The sequence below is a fragment of the Dipodomys merriami genome, unplaced genomic scaffold (assembly GCF_024711535.1).
Source record: "Dipodomys merriami isolate MVZ:Mamm:240054 unplaced genomic scaffold, mDipMer1.0.p SCAF_24, whole genome shotgun sequence".
Classification (NCBI taxonomy): Eukaryota; Metazoa; Chordata; class Mammalia; order Rodentia; family Heteromyidae; genus Dipodomys; species Dipodomys merriami.
The window spans coordinates 2,659,257-2,676,764 of NW_027203826.1; the positions used below are offsets into that span (position 1 = coordinate 2,659,257).

Here is a 17,508-nt window from a genome sequence, read left to right on the forward strand (position 1 = left end):
GTGAGATGATTTTCAGAGGACAGTGAAATTTTATTAAGAAAAGACATATGTAGGCACAGGACACGATATAAGAAGCAAATGGGGCCAACGCGAGAAGCAACATGATGCCTGGAAGAGAAAGACAGATCCTGGGAAGACATGTCTGTCCTGTTAAGGAACTTGAATTTAGTCTATGGGGGATATCAGTGATTTCCATGTAGAGGAACCCTAGAAAGATTTTGTGTATGGAAAGCGCATGAGCAAAATTGCATGTCTCAGTACTTGTGCGGCCTAAGGGATGACCTAAAGAAGAATCAGAGTTAGATATAGAGAGAGCTATTATTGATTATTTAATACAGTAGACTAGGTAAAAAAGACTTGAGGAGAGATTAAATGAAAGTGATAGTAAGGATTAGATAGAGGAAAGAAGATAAATGCAAGCATTACTTATGGGACAAAAATTCACAGGATGCAGTGATGTTGCCAGTAAAAGTCTAAGTAAGGGAATGAGAAGAGTTAAAACTGGCCCTCGTTTCTGGCCTGGAAGATTGAATGTAGCAGTAAGGGTCCTGGTTTATGTTAGGAATAAAAGTTCAGTGTGGGTGAAATGGAATCTGAAGTGCCTCTGGCACCCTATTCACAGCAGTTCTCTCATGTGGTCATTGGGGGACTCTCCGTTCTACCATTCTTGGAACTTTTCAGGACTTCTAAGAAACCACTATCAAAACCATTTTATCAACCACCTAAACCAGCCAGGCCTTTTCTTGAGCATAACTTTTTCTTTTTCTTTAGAAAATAAATCCACTGCCTTGGAATAAACACAACTATTTCCAGAAGAACTAAAAACACTTCTCTGATAAGAACCACTCCTGCCAAAGTCAAGTCGTAATGAGTTTTGACTACTGTAGATCAGGCCTTAATGAGTTTTGACTACTGTAGATCAGGCCATCCCTTAACTGTATAGACTTTGAGTCCCACAGGCTGTGGAAGAGAATCTGCCTCAGGAGTGAAGTGATTCTAAAACAGCATCCACAGAAGAGAGAGTAAATGTAGAAGAAAACAATGTGTCACCGCCCAAGGGCTCTAGGCTTAAAATTTCCTTGACCAGAAGTCTTTGTTGCATTATGATAACTAAGAAGGTTACTAAAACACCACGTACTGATGACTCATGCCTGTAATCCTAGCTACTCAAGAGGCTGAGCTCTATAAAGATTGTGGTTCAAAGCCAGCCCAGCTGGAAAAATTTATGAGACTCTCATGTCCTATAAATTACCAAAAAAGGCAGAAGTAGAGTGATGGCTCAAGTGGTAGAGTGCTAGTCTTGAGCAAAGAGAAGCTCAGGGACAGTACTTAGGCCCTGAGTTCAAGCCCCATGACTGGCCAAAAATAAAAGTCTAGATTGTCTATTCCTGAGACTCCACAAAGAAAAGGGCCTCTAACTTCTCTCCTGAGACAGAAATGATAATGTACCTTTGTTGTTGTTATCTCCATGTTTTTAAGAAAACATGATCCAAACCATTTTATTGACCTTCTGACCGAAGTCTCTGCTCATGGCTCTGGGTAGGAACAGTAAATTTTCTATAAAGTAATCAAATTGGCCAGAATAAATAGAATAAAAAGTACTTCCTCTTAAAACCATATTCCCTAGGTTGGTACAGTCCTCACAGTTGGCACGGTGTGAAGGATGCCATGAATGCCTGCCCTCTAGTCACACAGAAGAACAAAGGCTGGGAGGGCTTGGTCCCTAACCAAAATTAAAAATGGCTTGGGAAACACAGAAAACAAATGTCTGATAACTGGTGAATGTCTTAGCCCTTTGGCTTGGGGCTCAATGACTCCAGTGTGGCCATTCTGTGAACCCTATAAGCAAATTGGTTTCCACAATCTCTGATGTTTGTATGATAATTTCCATTCAAATAACATGGACTCCCCTTTGTTCAGTAAGAAGTGCTATAAAATGATCTGGAAGCCGCACGGCCAACTAGCATATGCATCAAAATGAGCTCTCTGGCTCCGGAGCAGGTCAATTCCTGTTTCTTAGCTTTTTTTCAACCACCATCTACTATATTCCAGCAGTTATCAAGGGTATGAAGACAAGAGAAAAGGATCTTGCAGCTGTGGACTCACTTCCTTCCCAGGCAGTCTAGCTCCCCTTTCACTTATAATGAGATGGCTGGAATCGGAAATGCTATGGGACAGCCACAAGCAAAGGTTGGTGCTTACCATGGGATGGTAAGCAAGGATGAAAGATGCTGATATGTTATCAACATCACCTTGACTATGTAACTCCCTGTTTGGCCATTTGGATAAAGCCTTGAAAGATCTTGTATCACTTCCTAGGAGAAAAAAAACTCAAACCAAATAGGCACTATCTCTCAGCTGATGAATGAAACAGTCACATTTCTTTCTTTAATTATTAAAATCGTAGACATTATTACCATGCATCAGTTCTGGTTCCAGAATTGGAAATATGGAGAATGTCCTTACTCGGTTCTAATCCAGCTCCCTGTGGCTACCCTAGTTGCTGTTAGTTCACTGAACAGCCTGAGTCTCCTACACGCTGGCTTCCTCCAATACCATCTAATGATTCATGGAAGCCGTGAGATATAGTAGTCAGAAGCATAGCATTTGTAGCCAACTCCCAGCTTTACCTCTTATAGTCTGTAAGATACTTGACATACTTTAAGATCTTTAAGTGGAAATAGAAGCCAATTATATTCTAAACTTGAATGGAGGCAACAAGTACTTATCACAATGGTTTTGGATAGAGTAAGGACTCCACAAGTATCATCATCATCATCATCATCATCATCATCATCATTATACAACAGTCTGTGATGAGGGGGAAAGAAACATGGACTAGGAGTAGACCATATATCCTCCTCCCTCCTTCTTTTATATAAGGTTAGGGGAAATCCAAGAAGAGTGGGAAGGCTCCCAGAATATCAAGCGACTGTGCTTCCAGACTGGACTAAAAGCCACTGGGAGCTCAGTGTGTCAGCGGCCACATCTGCTGGTCTGTAGTGCAAAGTTCACAGGTTAGGCAGTAGCTTCTAGAAGTCTGCCCTTATAGGCTCTTTCTCTATGTCTATGTTTTCTAGGTGCTGGATTGACTGATGAGTAGAATATAAAACGCTTATTGAGCAGAAATTCTGCTACTGTGATTTTCTAAGAAATTAATATATATCCTTTGATTTTTCATCTCCTTTTGTTTTCATTTCCACCTGGTACCTCCTTCAAGTAGATTACATGTCAACCACCACTTCTTCCTAAAAAGCAGACCATACAAATACTCATACCACCATTCCCCCCACCCCCACCCAACTGTGATTTCTGCAATGGATTGCCTTTCATCTCTGGTTACCATCATCCCAACTGGCTGATGCCTCATTCTGATCTCACAACTGCCACTCTGAGCATTCTGCTTTCAACTGGGTCAGCTATGGTTTTATTTAACTTGTTTTGGCATTGCTTTTTTATTTTTATTTCTGTTTGAATTGTTCTCATTTAATCCAGAAACATCACAGCATAGAACTTTTTGGCCTGAATTCCCCCTTCTGAACATCTCCTTTTGCCCAAGTTGTCTGTGTTAGTAAGTGGTGGGCACATCTCCAGCTTTTGAAAAATTCATTCAGCCTCTTCTTTTCTTGTGCATCTCTTCTGCTTTGCCAGGTCAAGCTGGGAACTGCCTGACTTGAGGGAAGGGAGAGTAAAAGCCATCAGTGACTCAGATGGGGTGAGCTACCCTTGGTATGGAAACACCACTGAAACTGTGACCCTGGTTGGCCCTACCAACAAGATCTCCAGGTTCTCCGTCAGCATGAATGACAACTTCTACCCCAGTGTGACATGGGCTGTACCAGTGAGTGACAGCAACGTACCACTGCTCACAAGAATCAAGAGGGACCAAAGTTTCACTACCTGGTTGGTAGCCATGAACACCACCACGAAGGAGAAGATTATTCTACAGACCATCAAGTGGAGGATGAGAGTAGACATTGAGGTGGACCCTCTTCAGTTATTGGGGCAACGGGCCCGGCTGGTGGGCAGGACTCAGCAGGAGCAGCCTCGGATTCTGAGCCGGATGGAGCCCATTCCCCCTAATGCACTAGTGAAACCCAATGCCAACGATGCCCAGGTCCTCATGTGGAGGCCCAAGCGAGGACCACCTCTGGTTGTGATACCTCCTAAGTAGAAGCAGACTGGCCAGCTGTGTGTGGAGCACATGCCACTGAGACATGCAGCGAGGGTGCCAGGGGTGGCAAGAGCCAAACTGAGTTTCTGAGCCAAAGCAGACCTCTTGGTTTGCCAGCCTTTGCAGCTACTTATGAAAAGTAGAGCTGCTCCTTGGGTGGTAGAACCATAATCCTTAGGAAAAGCCCCTTCCTTTTAGGAATAAAGAAATCACTGATTTGACAGACTTGCTGTGATGACCATGCAAGTAGCCATATTTTGGAGCTGACAAGGATGATTCTTTTATTTGAACTATTGACCATTTCTTTCCTGTGAGACCAGGGGATGGAAATGAAACTATACAGTGCCTGTGGCAAATGCTGCTTCCCAACCAATTGGAAGTGGGAGTGAAAACATCCATACCAGGTGTTCATAAGACAGTCCCTTGTCTAATTAGAGGGTGCTGGGAAAATGGGTAGAATGGAAGCCCAGAGATAAAAGATAATGGGTGATGGGGAGAGGAAAGATTCATCATCGGATTTTCAGCACACTCACTGGGATGAAAGGACCACTTAGAGAACTGGAGGGGGGTGGGGTGCAGGGGGAAGGGAACAAAAGCAAAAAGAAAAACACCTTTGGGGAGCTGTCCAAGGTTCTGATGTAACTGGTGGAGACTTCCTGGTTCCATTTACCCACTTTTCCCCCCTCAAAAAAAAAAAAAAATTGCTCATTCAGTGTACTCTTGGTCACAATTTTTGGAGGTATAGTTCCTGTGTTCTATAGCTAGGATATTTGGATTTCTCAGAATGTTTTTTGTGACCAAATTGTGATTTTTTTACAGCTTCTTACCCCATTCCCATCACCAGTCCTAACTTTACAAATAAGATTTAGAAGCCATAAAATCATGTAAGGTTTCAGAATAACATTTCAACAGATAAAAACAATATTTTCATTATTTTTTGTCATTGAATAATTTGAAACAATAAATTTCACACTCCTGGGCATGCACATGCCTGCACGCGCACACACACACACACACACACACACACACACACACACACACACACACACACACACACACACACACACACACACACACACACACACACACACACACACACACACACACACACACACCCCAGGATGGTATAATAACTAGCAGATTTGCCAACAGTGTAGCCTTTGTTCATTCTACACACATGAATCATATATTCCTATAGGTTAAGTTTAGCTCTGTTACGTTTAGCTCTGTTTTATACAGGTTTGACTTTTAACTGTTGAGTATTATGAAGAAGTACTTCCTAAGGCTTAAGAATTTTTCCTCATGAACATCTAAGATATAAGCCTATATATGGCTGAGATCTAACCAATAAAAACAGGGAACTAAGATAGATTTTCTTGAGTCAGGCCAATATTGAGGAGTTCCCCATTTTTACAATGAAGAGTTTCTAGTCCACCCAGCTTAAATCACTCCTTCCCAACTCCTCCAGAAAGAGCTTTTCCCTTTTATTCTCAAGAGTGCCAGTTATTCTTCTACAAAAACTCCCCAGAAAAACACTATAACATTCCCATGATGTCACTGTATATTTAATGATAGATATTACCAGCTTAATTTGAGAGTTGTGAGAGTTCAAGTCCAGAGCAATTATGTCACAGTCCTATTGTTGGTTCTAAAGATCTGTCTTCTACCAGAGTTTGGAGATGGGGAATAATAAAAAACAGGAGGTCTTATTTATTTTTATTTAAAATGTAATTCAGTCTAATTTCTTTGAAGCTCTAGTCCCAGGGTATGGCACTTGTTTACGTAAGAGTGTTCTCAGGTCAACATCAGATGTTGTTAACCTCACACCCCAACCATCAGCTCCTCTTTTATAGATTAGTAATCAATGGCTGGTTATTTATGGTAACACATTAATGACACATCAGTGACTCACAGACAATCTGGAGATATTCCACTTAGATATAATTCAGTTGTTACACTTGGATTTCTCTGTCCCTTCCTGAACTTCCTTTTTTATGGGAAAGGTAGCCAGCTTCCAAGCACTCCATGGCTGAAGTTACAAAGCTATGTGTTTTCTGTACTGATCTCCAAAACAGCAATCTCTCCTCAGACCAAGTTAAATGCCATCTTTATGGCATATTGGAGAATGAATACCAATCCTGGAATCTAATCCATGTTGCACCACTTTTTTAAAAACTTGATATTTAAAAACCTAAACTTATAATAACAGATCAATGAGAAAGGATTTGTATTACAAAATCCTATGCAAGGTGTCAGTCTACAAATTTCCCAAGCCTGTTAAAATAATATATGCCTTACACAATTATGTTTACACATAACATAGCTTTTTCAAGGACGTATCTGTACTTGCAAAGCAAGGTGCTGCACACTTACTTAGACCTGTTCCTCCTAAAAAAAGAAAATACACTTTTCAGAACTTGAAGGAAATTACTTCTAAGCAGTTTTCTGGGAAATTATGTAATAAAACATGAGAAAATAGATGGAAAGATCTTATAAAAGTTAAAAACACTATGCAAATGTACATTATGGCTATTGTCATTTGGTACTATTGCAAACCTTACAGTTGGGTCTCTTAGTTCAAAATCAACCTGGCAGAAAGAACACTCGATTACCCTATAACCAATTATTTTAAGTTATTATTGTTTTACAAGGAAATGACCCCTTTACTCCCTGTGAACTGTGGATCATTACTTTTTAGCTTAGTCAGTATATTGCCAAATAGAAGGTATTCTTGCAAGAGAGAATTAACCTTGAAATCTCTGTTGGGGTTACCCGCATCCTGCTCTCAGCCCTCCTTTCTCTGATTGGGTCTGACTTACCAAGTACTATCATTTCAAAGGGACCCACACAGTGCCTTACATTTTAGTTGGGTAGTCTTAGGGCTATATTTGAATTCTACACATATATGTGTATATGTGTGCATACACACGTGCACACACACTCCCACACACATACAGTTTCTTGTTGGCACAGCATCTTGAATTTCTATGTATTTTGCTTTGAATTCCTGAAAATTACATACGATCTTAAATTCTAAAGTGAGGTCCCTTTGAGATCTCAAAGGAAATTAAGATCCATTTAGATTAGGTTGTCTATTCAGGGGCACTTGCCTAATCCGCAATAGGCCAAGAGAAGGCCCTGGATCTCCCAAATCCTATCTTACAATATGGCCACATTACTTGAGATCTGTAGTCTGTCCTGGTCTCCAGCCAAAACATTGTCATCATCCCTGAAGCATTCACCCATAAGCCAATTAGCCTAAAAGTTAAAGACAATTGGAACCATCCATTTAAAAAACAGGAGATAGGGCTGGGAAGGTGGCTCAGTGGTAGAGTGCTTGCCTTGCATGCATGAGGCCCTGGGTTCGATTCCTCAGCACCACATAAGCAAAAAGAAATAAAGCCGGAAGTGGTGCTGTGGCTCAAGTGGTAGAGCACTAGCCTTGAGCTGAAGAGCTGAGGGACAGTGCCCAGGCCCAGAGTTCAGGCCCCAGGACCGGACCAAAAAATTTAAAAAAAATTAAAAACAGGAGATAATCTCTTGTTTTCGCATGTTAAAAATGAATGTTCCTGATTCTTTTTTACCTGGAAAAACTGTTTTGAAGTTGACTCCTTAATCTGGGCTCTCTGTTGCATGTATGTTATGTCCTCAGATCATTTCTATGGCCCAGACACCAACTTGTTGGAAGTTTGAAGGCTAGCCCCTTTTCTGCCTCCTTTTGAGCCCTTGACCTCAGAGGCCAAATTAAGTTCTAAGTTGTAAAAGAACTAAGATTTATAGTATATTTTACAAAAATGCCTCCCAAGGCATTTTCCTCCTCCCCAAACAGTCTTAGAAAAAGTATAATACTGTCTTGTTATTATTCACATTTTACCGAGAGAAAATTGAGACCAGTGAAGTTAAGTGACATATCCATTGGCACACAAACAGAAAGTGTCAGAAGCTAGGATTTCAGATCAAGATCCCTCACTGCTCTTATTCTTTATGTTGCTGATAGTTTGTTTCTCTCTAAAGAATACATACACATAAAAAGAAAAAGCAATTCACTTTCATCTACAGCATCTAGTCCTTACCTATGTATCAAGCATACATTAAAAATGAGAGTATGTACACTGTTATCTTATGCAAAGAACCTTGTCATCTGCAGGAAGGTTGGCTCTATCAAGAGCTGCAGCATGGGGAGCTGGCTGTTACTCAGCAGCTCTTAGCCCAGGACTTGTAATTAGAGGAATAGCAAATCTGCTCTCCTGGTCTCAGAATCCCTTAAACACCACACATACAAAAACAGGGAGGAAGTATGCAGACTGCAGCTGAGGTCCCAGTTGAGCAAGGCCCTGCCACCATCCTTCAACCTGCACAGCAGGATCAGCCCAAGAGTTGGAAGCAGTAGAAACAATGGCTTTCCAAACCCTGCTTGGCATATTGAACATGCTTGTTAGAACTGAGGGCACAATTAAACATTGCTAGAGCCAGCTCCCAACTGAGTTGTGAAGAAAGATGTAAACACACACACACACACACACACACACACACACACACACACACACACACACACACACACACAAAGGCCCACCACACTCACAAACTTTGCAAGCTGAAAAGAAAATTAATCAAAGCCCAATGAATGCCTGAACTCTATAATTAAGCCTAAATGATCCTTAGATAGAAAGCAAGCTGAGTGAGCAGGCTCAGTACACACAGATATTTTTACCCCAGAGCCTTATTGCCATTAATTTCTTTTGAAATTAAGTACATCTTAAGTACATCTGGTTCCCATTTCCCTGGTAGGACATCTGCCTTTAGCAGCCTTTCCAGAGAGTTGCCAGTTTGGTGGCCAGAGGACAGCCAAGGTTATTTGGCCATTCCCAGATGCTTTTATTGGAATGCACCTGGAGAGATGGAGTGCCACTGTTCCTCCCAAGGGAACCATGCACACTTTAATGATAGTCTCAGTGGAATCATGTCTGAAAACACTCTAGAATATCTAAAGCATTGCCTGGTATTAGACATTTTACATCAGGAGAACCACAGGGCCTAAAGCTCACTTGGAAGCCCAGAACCATCTCAGAGAAACCCATTCCAATTGCCAAGTTAGGCCTGGTCTGTCCATGAAGGATGTGAGGCTCTGAGTTCTCCCAACCCCCAGCCACCTTGCTACAGAGGCCTAGACCTTGGCAGCCCAGAGGAAGCAGCCCATGGAAGAATCTGTAGCTGCAACTCCAAGAGGCCTTCTGGAAAGGAAAGGAATCTGAGTGTCAGGTCTGGGGCAGACATGAAAGCCTAACATGCTTCTCCAAGTTTAAGTAGTGAGAGACGCAATCCAGGAACAGCTACAGTTGTTCTAGTTCAGGCAAGACATTCAGAGGGAAAAATGGAAGTATTTGTGTCTTAGATGAGTCTCTATTGGCTGGTCTAATCCTCCTGTTTTGGGTGAACTCAGAAATTGAGCATTATGGATTTTGTCATGTGAGTACAAATAAGATGAGAAAATAATTCTTCCCAGCACCCCACCCCCCCAACACACACCAGTTTTGGTTATAGTCTCTCTCTGCATTTGCCTGCTGTGGTCCCATTCCTGGTGGACCTACCAGGAGCAGCCATACAGTTTTCCTCAGGACTGGTCCTTGTCCCACATCCTGAATTGTGCCTCTCTCCAAACTGTACATGGGTGTGGCCCCAAGAGCACCTAAACAGCTCTTCTCACCAGTTCAAATATAAAACCAGTTCTGTGGGCAGCAGGCCATGTGTTCAAGCATAGAACCTCCAAGCCCACATTTGTCCTTAGCTAACCCAGAAAACATGGGATGATCCTTAAAACATCTGGGCACTGGGTCAAAAATGCCCAGGAGAAGGGAAAATAGATGTCAGAATAGCAGCAATGAAAGCAAAAGAGCCAAGACACAGCATGATCCAGTACTATATGGAGCCCACTGGGGACCCTAAATACAGTGTTATTAAGCTGTAAGTGGTGCCATCACTGGGGGTAGGGTTGATCTCAGGCTAGCAAAGAGCCACATTATAGGAGCAAGAAAAAGGTGGAAGTTGGAACAGGAAGCTGGGATTAGAGCAAGCCAAGTAAGACACCTAGGACACAGAAGTGAAGAAGGCACTTGCTGTCAGTTCTGCGCAAACAGCAACCATGCACTTGCATGCAACAGTGACAGCCAGCTTCCTTGGTATTTTCCCAGGAGCCTGGCCTATCCCCCTAGTTTCTAGCCTGCTTCACACCCACCTCTGACTCACTGCTTTCTTCACAAGAAGAGCAGAACCAAGAGGCTATCACAGGAAGCCTCTGAATTCCCATTCCATCAATGAGGTTTTATATTGTCCTCTGTGCCAAGCTCAACAGAGTCCCTGCCCTCAGGGACACAATGTGGGAGCCACTCCTTTACCCTGGGTCCCACATGGCAGGCAAGTCTTTGTTAAACCTTGGAAAGTACCCTAGTCCTCTCTGTCCAGTGCATCAGCCAGTCAAGCCTGGGAGGGAAACTAACACATGAAGATGAGTAAGGTGACAGGGCACCTTACTCTCAAGCACTTTGCACTCATCCAAGACAAAGCACTGGGAAAACCTTCGGCTCTAGCACTTGGCTTGGGAGAAATAGCTTGTTATCTCTCCATTCATACTGGTTCCTTCACCCCCACCCTTCAAACCAATTAGTATATTCACACAGATAGGATCCAATGAGAAATGCTAATTGGAAAAAATACCAGGAAAGATAATACATACACTTCAGGCTAAGAACTATTTCATTAAACTGGGCTTTGAAAGCAAGACAACCAATTAAATTATTTCCCCTCTTTACTTCTTCATATACCAGAAAGTATGGAAAGCTATTACTTCTGATTAATTAGAAAAGAAAAAGATTTGTATGCATATGAGATGAGCAGAGACGGAGAAGCTACCCCATCTACCTCTTTGTGTTGTTCTCCTGTGCAATATGCTTGTGTGCACACATGCATCCTCTCTCTCCCTCTCTCGCTCTCTCTCTTCCTCTCTCTCTCACAATCTCTCTCTCTCTCTCTTTCACACACACACACACACACACACACACACACACACACACACACGCACGCACATCAGAGGACTCATTCACTTCTCACCTAAAGAATTTCATGGGTCTTCTAAAACATCAAGAAACATCTACCCTCAAGAGGCTGAGATCTGGCTTTTTTTGAAGGTAGCCTAGGCAGGAAAGTCCATGAAACTCTTATTGCAAAATAACAACAACAAAAAACTGGAAATGGAGCTGTGGCTCAAGTGGTAGAGTACTAGCCTTAAACAGGGACAGTATTCAGGGCCTGACCCAAGTCCTAGTACAGGCACCACAGATGAAAGAAAGAAGGAAAGAGAGGGAGGAGGGAAGAAAGGAAGGAAGAAAGAAAGAAAGGAAGGGAAGGAAGGAAGGAAGGAAGGAAGGAAGGAAGGAAGGAAGGAAGGAAGGAAAACCAGTTATCAAGAGCCACTCACAAAATCAGATGAAAATTCATCCTCGGATATGTTCACTAAAAGGAGAAAGGGACATTTGTTGTAAAATAATATATAGCTTTACCCAGGCACTAGTGGCTAATGCCTGTAATCTTAGCTACCCTAGAGGCCAAAATCTGAAGATTGGGGTTCAAAGCCAGTCTGAGTAGGAAAGTCGATGAGACTCATATTCCAATTAATCCCCAAAAAGCCAGAAATGGAGCTGTGGCTCAAGTGGTAGAGAGTAGCCTTGAGCAAAATAAATTCAAGGACAGCACCCAGGCCTTGAGTTCAAGCCCCAGGATCAGCACCAAAATAATCATCATCATCATTAGCAGCAGCAGCAGCAGCAGCAGCAGCAGCTTTAAACTCAGTTGGAGTCTAAACCTTCAACAGATAAAATGATCTTGTCTTGTTTTTCCACTGTCAATAATTAGGGCATCTCCAGTTAATTTTCTATACCATGTAGATGCTTGTTGGCTCAAGATAGTCATATGACCAGGTCTTATATACATCACCTTGGGGAACTTTACTTTTCCATCTATGAAATGGGCAGGCATATCCTCAGTGCCATATTCATGGTCTCAAGTTGTTTAAGCTGTGAAAACACATAGAGAGGTCTGAATTTTTCCTTGTACCTTTTCTTAGGAAAATTAATAGACAAAATTCAGTTGTGCAGTTAAAATATTTCTTGTAAAAACAATTGTGATAACCCAAAGGCATCCTTATTGTATAATGCATATTATAGAATTAATATAATATATAGAATAAGGAAGTAATGATAGTATAAAGCAGTTGTACTGGTGGTATAACTTTTGCACATAGACGTCTCTCTACATATACATACATCCCCCTACCATGTCTGCAGTTCTGTCCCATGCAAGGTATTGAGAGCTAGTAAAACATACAACTCTCAGAAATACTAATATTTTTTGGTGGTCATGGGGCCTAAACTCTGGGCCTTGGTGCTGTCCCTCAGCTCTTCAGCTCAAGGCTAGCACTCTACCATTTGAGCCACAGTGCCACTTCTGGTTTTTTTGCTTATGTGGTGCTGAGGAATCGAACCCAGGGCCTCATGCATGCAAGGCAAGCACTCTACCACTGAGCCACCTTCCCAGCCACAGAAAATACTAATTCAGATTAATCTCATTATTACAAGAAGGGGCACTGGCATTTAAGGACAACATGATTCCAGATTCCACTACACCAAGTGTACAGGGAAATATTTTTCACATAGCTCTTAGGCTAAGTCCCCATGTGTATGTAGAATGGGCTCCTGTACTAATTTCAGGCAAGTGAAACAAGTTTATTTCATTTGACTGTCTACCTAAGAATTTGGGAATTTGGAAACTGAAATCATATATATAATCTGAAAAGGCAATAGTGTTGCAAGTTCAAAGCCCTAAATTCAAACCACAGTACCCTCAAAAGTGGGGGAAGACAAAGGGTTCCTAGTACTTGACTTCACCTCAGAGCAACTCTCTTCATGCATTCAAAAACACTTTCTATTTCATTTTAGAAATTCAGCTCACCCACTTCTTTAGGGCCACAACTGTTATATAAAGCAATATACACAAGTGCTCACCAAAATAGCAGCAACATGTTTTCTTTTTAAAGAAAAATTGATTGGCTACTTCAAGATGAACAATATAGATGCACATTCAAGAAGGAAAATCTAGCCCAGGTGGTATGAGACCATGACAGAATCCTGATTGGACAACACAACTCTGGTCAGTTAGGTTTCTGCAAATCCCGGTACCTGGGGATGTGAGGGACCAGGCCACAGGGGATCTGGCATTTGTAGCCATTTCTGTAGCTCTAGTGCATTGCTACTGGGTTGAACGTACAGATGAATTAGAAGCCTAGACTATTATTTGAGCTTTTCATCTTTTTTAAGGAACCAGATGATAGTTACAGACCCTCTTGATGGAGAAATGCATGTAAAAATAAATACCAAAAATTCTGCGTAAGATTTTAGTTCTCTCCCCCCTGAAGTTTATTTGTGGAACCTAGATTATGATTATCTGCTTCTAAGAAATGGCATTTGTTTGGTCGCTGTCTCAATGCCCACTCTACTTACGTGTCTCCATGTCCACATGCAGGTCTCCTAGTAGAACAAGGCAAGCCCACCAAGCAGAACCACATGGCAAAGACTAAGGAGGAAGAAGTGAGCAATGGCTGGGGGCTCCCGAAGCTGAAGCCTTGACAGCTGATTGCCCATTAAAATGTGTACCATCCTACCTGTCTCCTCGCTGCCCTTCATCCTGGGACCTGTATCTCCTACCAACCCCACCTTATGACTGACTGGGCTGGCTGGTTGGCTCATGGGGTGCTGTGCTGAAGTAGGAATTGTGCCTGCTGTATCTTTTTGTGTGTAGAAAGATTCGGTTCATCCAGACCTTGAGCCCAACCCTAACCTTCCAAACGAAGCCTCTCAAGGAAAAAACTGGTCAACCTGGACCTCAGCGCCTCACATGATCCAGTCCTAGTTCCCAAACCCTGCTACACACACACACACACACACACACACACACACACACACACACACACACACACACACTCCAGTGGGCAAAAGAGGGCATATGTATCTCCCTCTCCTCCTCCCTTCTTCCTGTGTGTGGTCAGTGTTTCTGCTGAAGTTTCTCTAAGGTCTCCAGTCCTAGAGAGCAGACCTTTCCCCTCCCACAGCCAGGCTGGTTGCTTTCAGGTGATTGAGTGCAATTTATGTCATAAGGATCAGTGGGATGAAGGGAAAACTACCCTAAGGGCAAAAGGGTGTGCATTGTTTTATTTATGGGTTTATTTATTAGCATACTTACTGATTTATTTATTTATGAAATATATATATTTATTTATCATAGAGCAGGAACTTCACTTCCATCTTTGAAGCATCAGCCCTCAAATTTGTGTCCTTGGCCCCGCAAAGCACAGGGAATGATTTTGTCTTCAAAGCCATGACAAAGAAAAGAGGGGAAAAAATTCTCTCCCCATACCAAAATACCTTCACTCCAGCCAGATTTTCAACCAGAAATGGAATTAGGAACCACCAGCTAGTGAGGCTATAAAGCCACACAAATCAGTAGAGGCTCGATCATCCAGAAAGACACTCTCCAGTTCCTCTGGACACCCACCTGTTGCACCATTTCCTCCACTTCTCACAAACGTAAGTGGGTAATGGCTAGCTAGACTCCTTAACTCCTCGTTTTATTCATAATTGACCCCAGATAAACACTGAGGCCATGTGAGGGGTTTTGAAAAACCCATGCTCAGTTTCTATCCTGAAACAATTACAGCAGTTTCCAAGGGTAGAGGTTGGGCATCAGATTTCCTTAAATTCCAGAAATTTCTAATCTGAAGCTAGTGTTGAGAAATACTGCTGGTGCATTTTTCTCTGATCCCCACCACCCAGATCCCTTCCTCCTTTAGTTCCCAGGTTCCCTCTAGAGACTTCTCCTCATCCCCGCAGCCCATCCTCCTCACTGAGCCTCCCCCTTCAGCTTCCTGGAGAGGCAGCAGTTCACAGGAGTCCTGAAATTGGTGTCTGCACCCAGCCTACAGGCTGCTTCTAGACAATGATCAGCCTTTCTATCAACAGAAACTTGTCCCCTACTCAGACTTTCTCTCCACCTGTACTTTCCAGAGTCTCCCAAATTCCAAGAGTTCAAAGGACAAATTGTTGGCAGTCCTGTCTTCAAATCCCAGGCCCATGTCAGACTTTATAATCCAAGGCTTAGCTATTTCTGCAGAGTCACCTGAAATAACAGAGGGTCTCCTGATGACAGAGGAAGGAGTCATATTCCCCTAAGTCAGTCCTTTGCCCACAACCTGGCAGCCGCTGACAAGGAGCCAAATCCTAGATGGCTGAGAAGAGGTTTGCACATGCTTCACATTTACAAGATCACTATGGCCAAGCGTGAGTGAATATGTGTATGAGTGCATGTACCCATCTACTCATAAACCACCTGTATCTACAGAGATGCTAAATTTTAACTTTACAGTAACTGGTGGCATTTTATATGAAAACAACTGAGTTGTCTTTCACTCAGTGGAGTTCCAGTTCTGTGTTCCCAATGGGCTGAAGCAAATTCCATATTGAGGTACAGAAGCAGAATGTTGTTTTATATACAAACTATTAGAAAGGACACACATACACACACACACACACACACACACACACACACACACACACACACACACACACACAGAGCAAACAATACAGCACAGGAAAGCCTATGATGTGGGAAGAATGCATATTCCCTTCCCATCTTCCCTATCTAAGCAATTTCCCAGGACAAATATTTTTTCACACCCCCTGGGCTGCCCAGCCAGTATGCCCCTGCATTCATGGAACCAAGCCTTCTTATTAGTCACAATCTCATGCCCAAGTCCCATCTCTCAGGGTCATGCACTCTGATAGTTGACAGTTCAGTCAGTGGGTGCTAAAGATTGAGTGTTACACTTCCTAGGTGACATTTACATTTTAATCGGGGCTTCAGATAATGCCTTAATCCAAATGAGTGGCTTTGATGGTGGAAATTTCAGGCACAGAAATAGGCCAGCATGGGAGATAATTTTTTATCAAGAGGGCATTTTAGAGCCCACACACATCATTTTACCTATCTCAAAAATCAACCTTCAACCTTTCATAAGTGCATGAGCACAAACAAGCACACTTACTACATACACATTCCATAATGTTGAGATCCCTCCCTTTCATTGGCCATATCTTTAAAAACAGGAATAAAAAAAGGAACCAGCTAAATGAATTTAAACTTTATTGGGAAATGTAGCCTATTTTTTTCACCAGCCACTAGCCATCTGGTCTACCCCACCCTGTTCCAGTTCCTTCTTAACTTCTCTTTTCTGTTACTGCCACATCAGTTAATTTGTGTCTATGTGTCCCTCTTTGCTCTCTCCCTGCTCTCCCCAAATGTATTTCCTTCCTTCCCCATTTACCCCCCTCGGAAATGTGCTGGGTTTTGGTGTCATCAAAGAGCAGGTTAAGAGCATGAGCATGTCTGTATCAATTTGAAGAAGAGAAACCAGGTATTCTGCTACAGTTTGAAGAAAACCCCAACGAAAGAAGAAAGAGAGGAAAGCTGGCTCTGCAGAGTGCCTTAAAAATGACTTTAATTAGGAAAATCTGAGTTGTCAGTCTTTGGATGTTACATAAACTCAATCAGATGTTGCATTTCACTTCTCTGGGATTAAAAAAGTTAAATACAGTATGTATTCAACAACAACAAAGTATATCTTCTCTTTAATTGGATCCTTAAAAATCGGGTATATGATTTTCCATAAAACCTGAGTAAAGCACATTTCTGTAACATACAGAGGGCAAATGCAAGACACCCTGACATACTAGAAAAGTTGTGGCATTTAGGCAGAATGCCACAAAGAGATTTAGTCTAACAGGAAATTTTATGATGAGAAAAGAATCTTATCCCATGGTGAGTAAGGGAAAGAAAGGGACCCTCTCCTTTCTGCTGACGATACACCAGCTGTCTTGGTCTGCTGAGGCTGCAATAACAAAATACCACTAATAGGGTGGCTTATCATCAGCAGAGATTTGTTTCTCACAGTTCTGAAGAGTGGCATGTGGTTCATGGACAGATTTCTGTCTTCACTTGATAACCCTTGGGCTTCTTTTATATGGGTACTAATACAACCAAGAAGACCCTGCCCTCAAGATGTAATCACCCATTAAGGGTTCCACTTCCTAACACATCGCTTTGGGGGTTAGGATTTCAATATAGTATTTGGAGGAGGGACACAAACATTAGATACTAGTATTTCCCTAGCCTATGACTCAGTACTGTGAAATTGAAAAGAATGTTCTAGAAATGCAAAGGATAAACCTTGCCCT

At 42.2% G+C, this 17,508-nt stretch overlaps 1 protein-coding gene across 2 annotated transcripts in view; it reads left to right on the forward strand.

Annotated features, from left to right (window-relative positions):
• Fam78b (family with sequence similarity 78 member B) overlaps nucleotides 1-16,862 on the forward strand; it is a 92,004-nt gene extending 75,142 nt beyond the window's left edge. The window contains exons 2-3 of one of the 2 annotated variants that reach the window (XR_011374698.1): nucleotides 3,652-4,578; nucleotides 13,745-16,862. Coding sequence is in view for 1 of the 2 variants with exons in the window: in XM_070034181.1 (XP_069890282.1) it covers nucleotides 3,652-4,174 (523 nt within the window). In the remaining variant the exon portion in view is untranslated. Of the gene's footprint in view, nucleotides 1-3,651; nucleotides 4,756-13,744 lie in introns of those variants that run through there. The other variant, XM_070034181.1, reaches the window with a different exon arrangement.
• The last annotated feature ends 646 nt before the right edge of the window (nucleotides 16,863-17,508 follow it).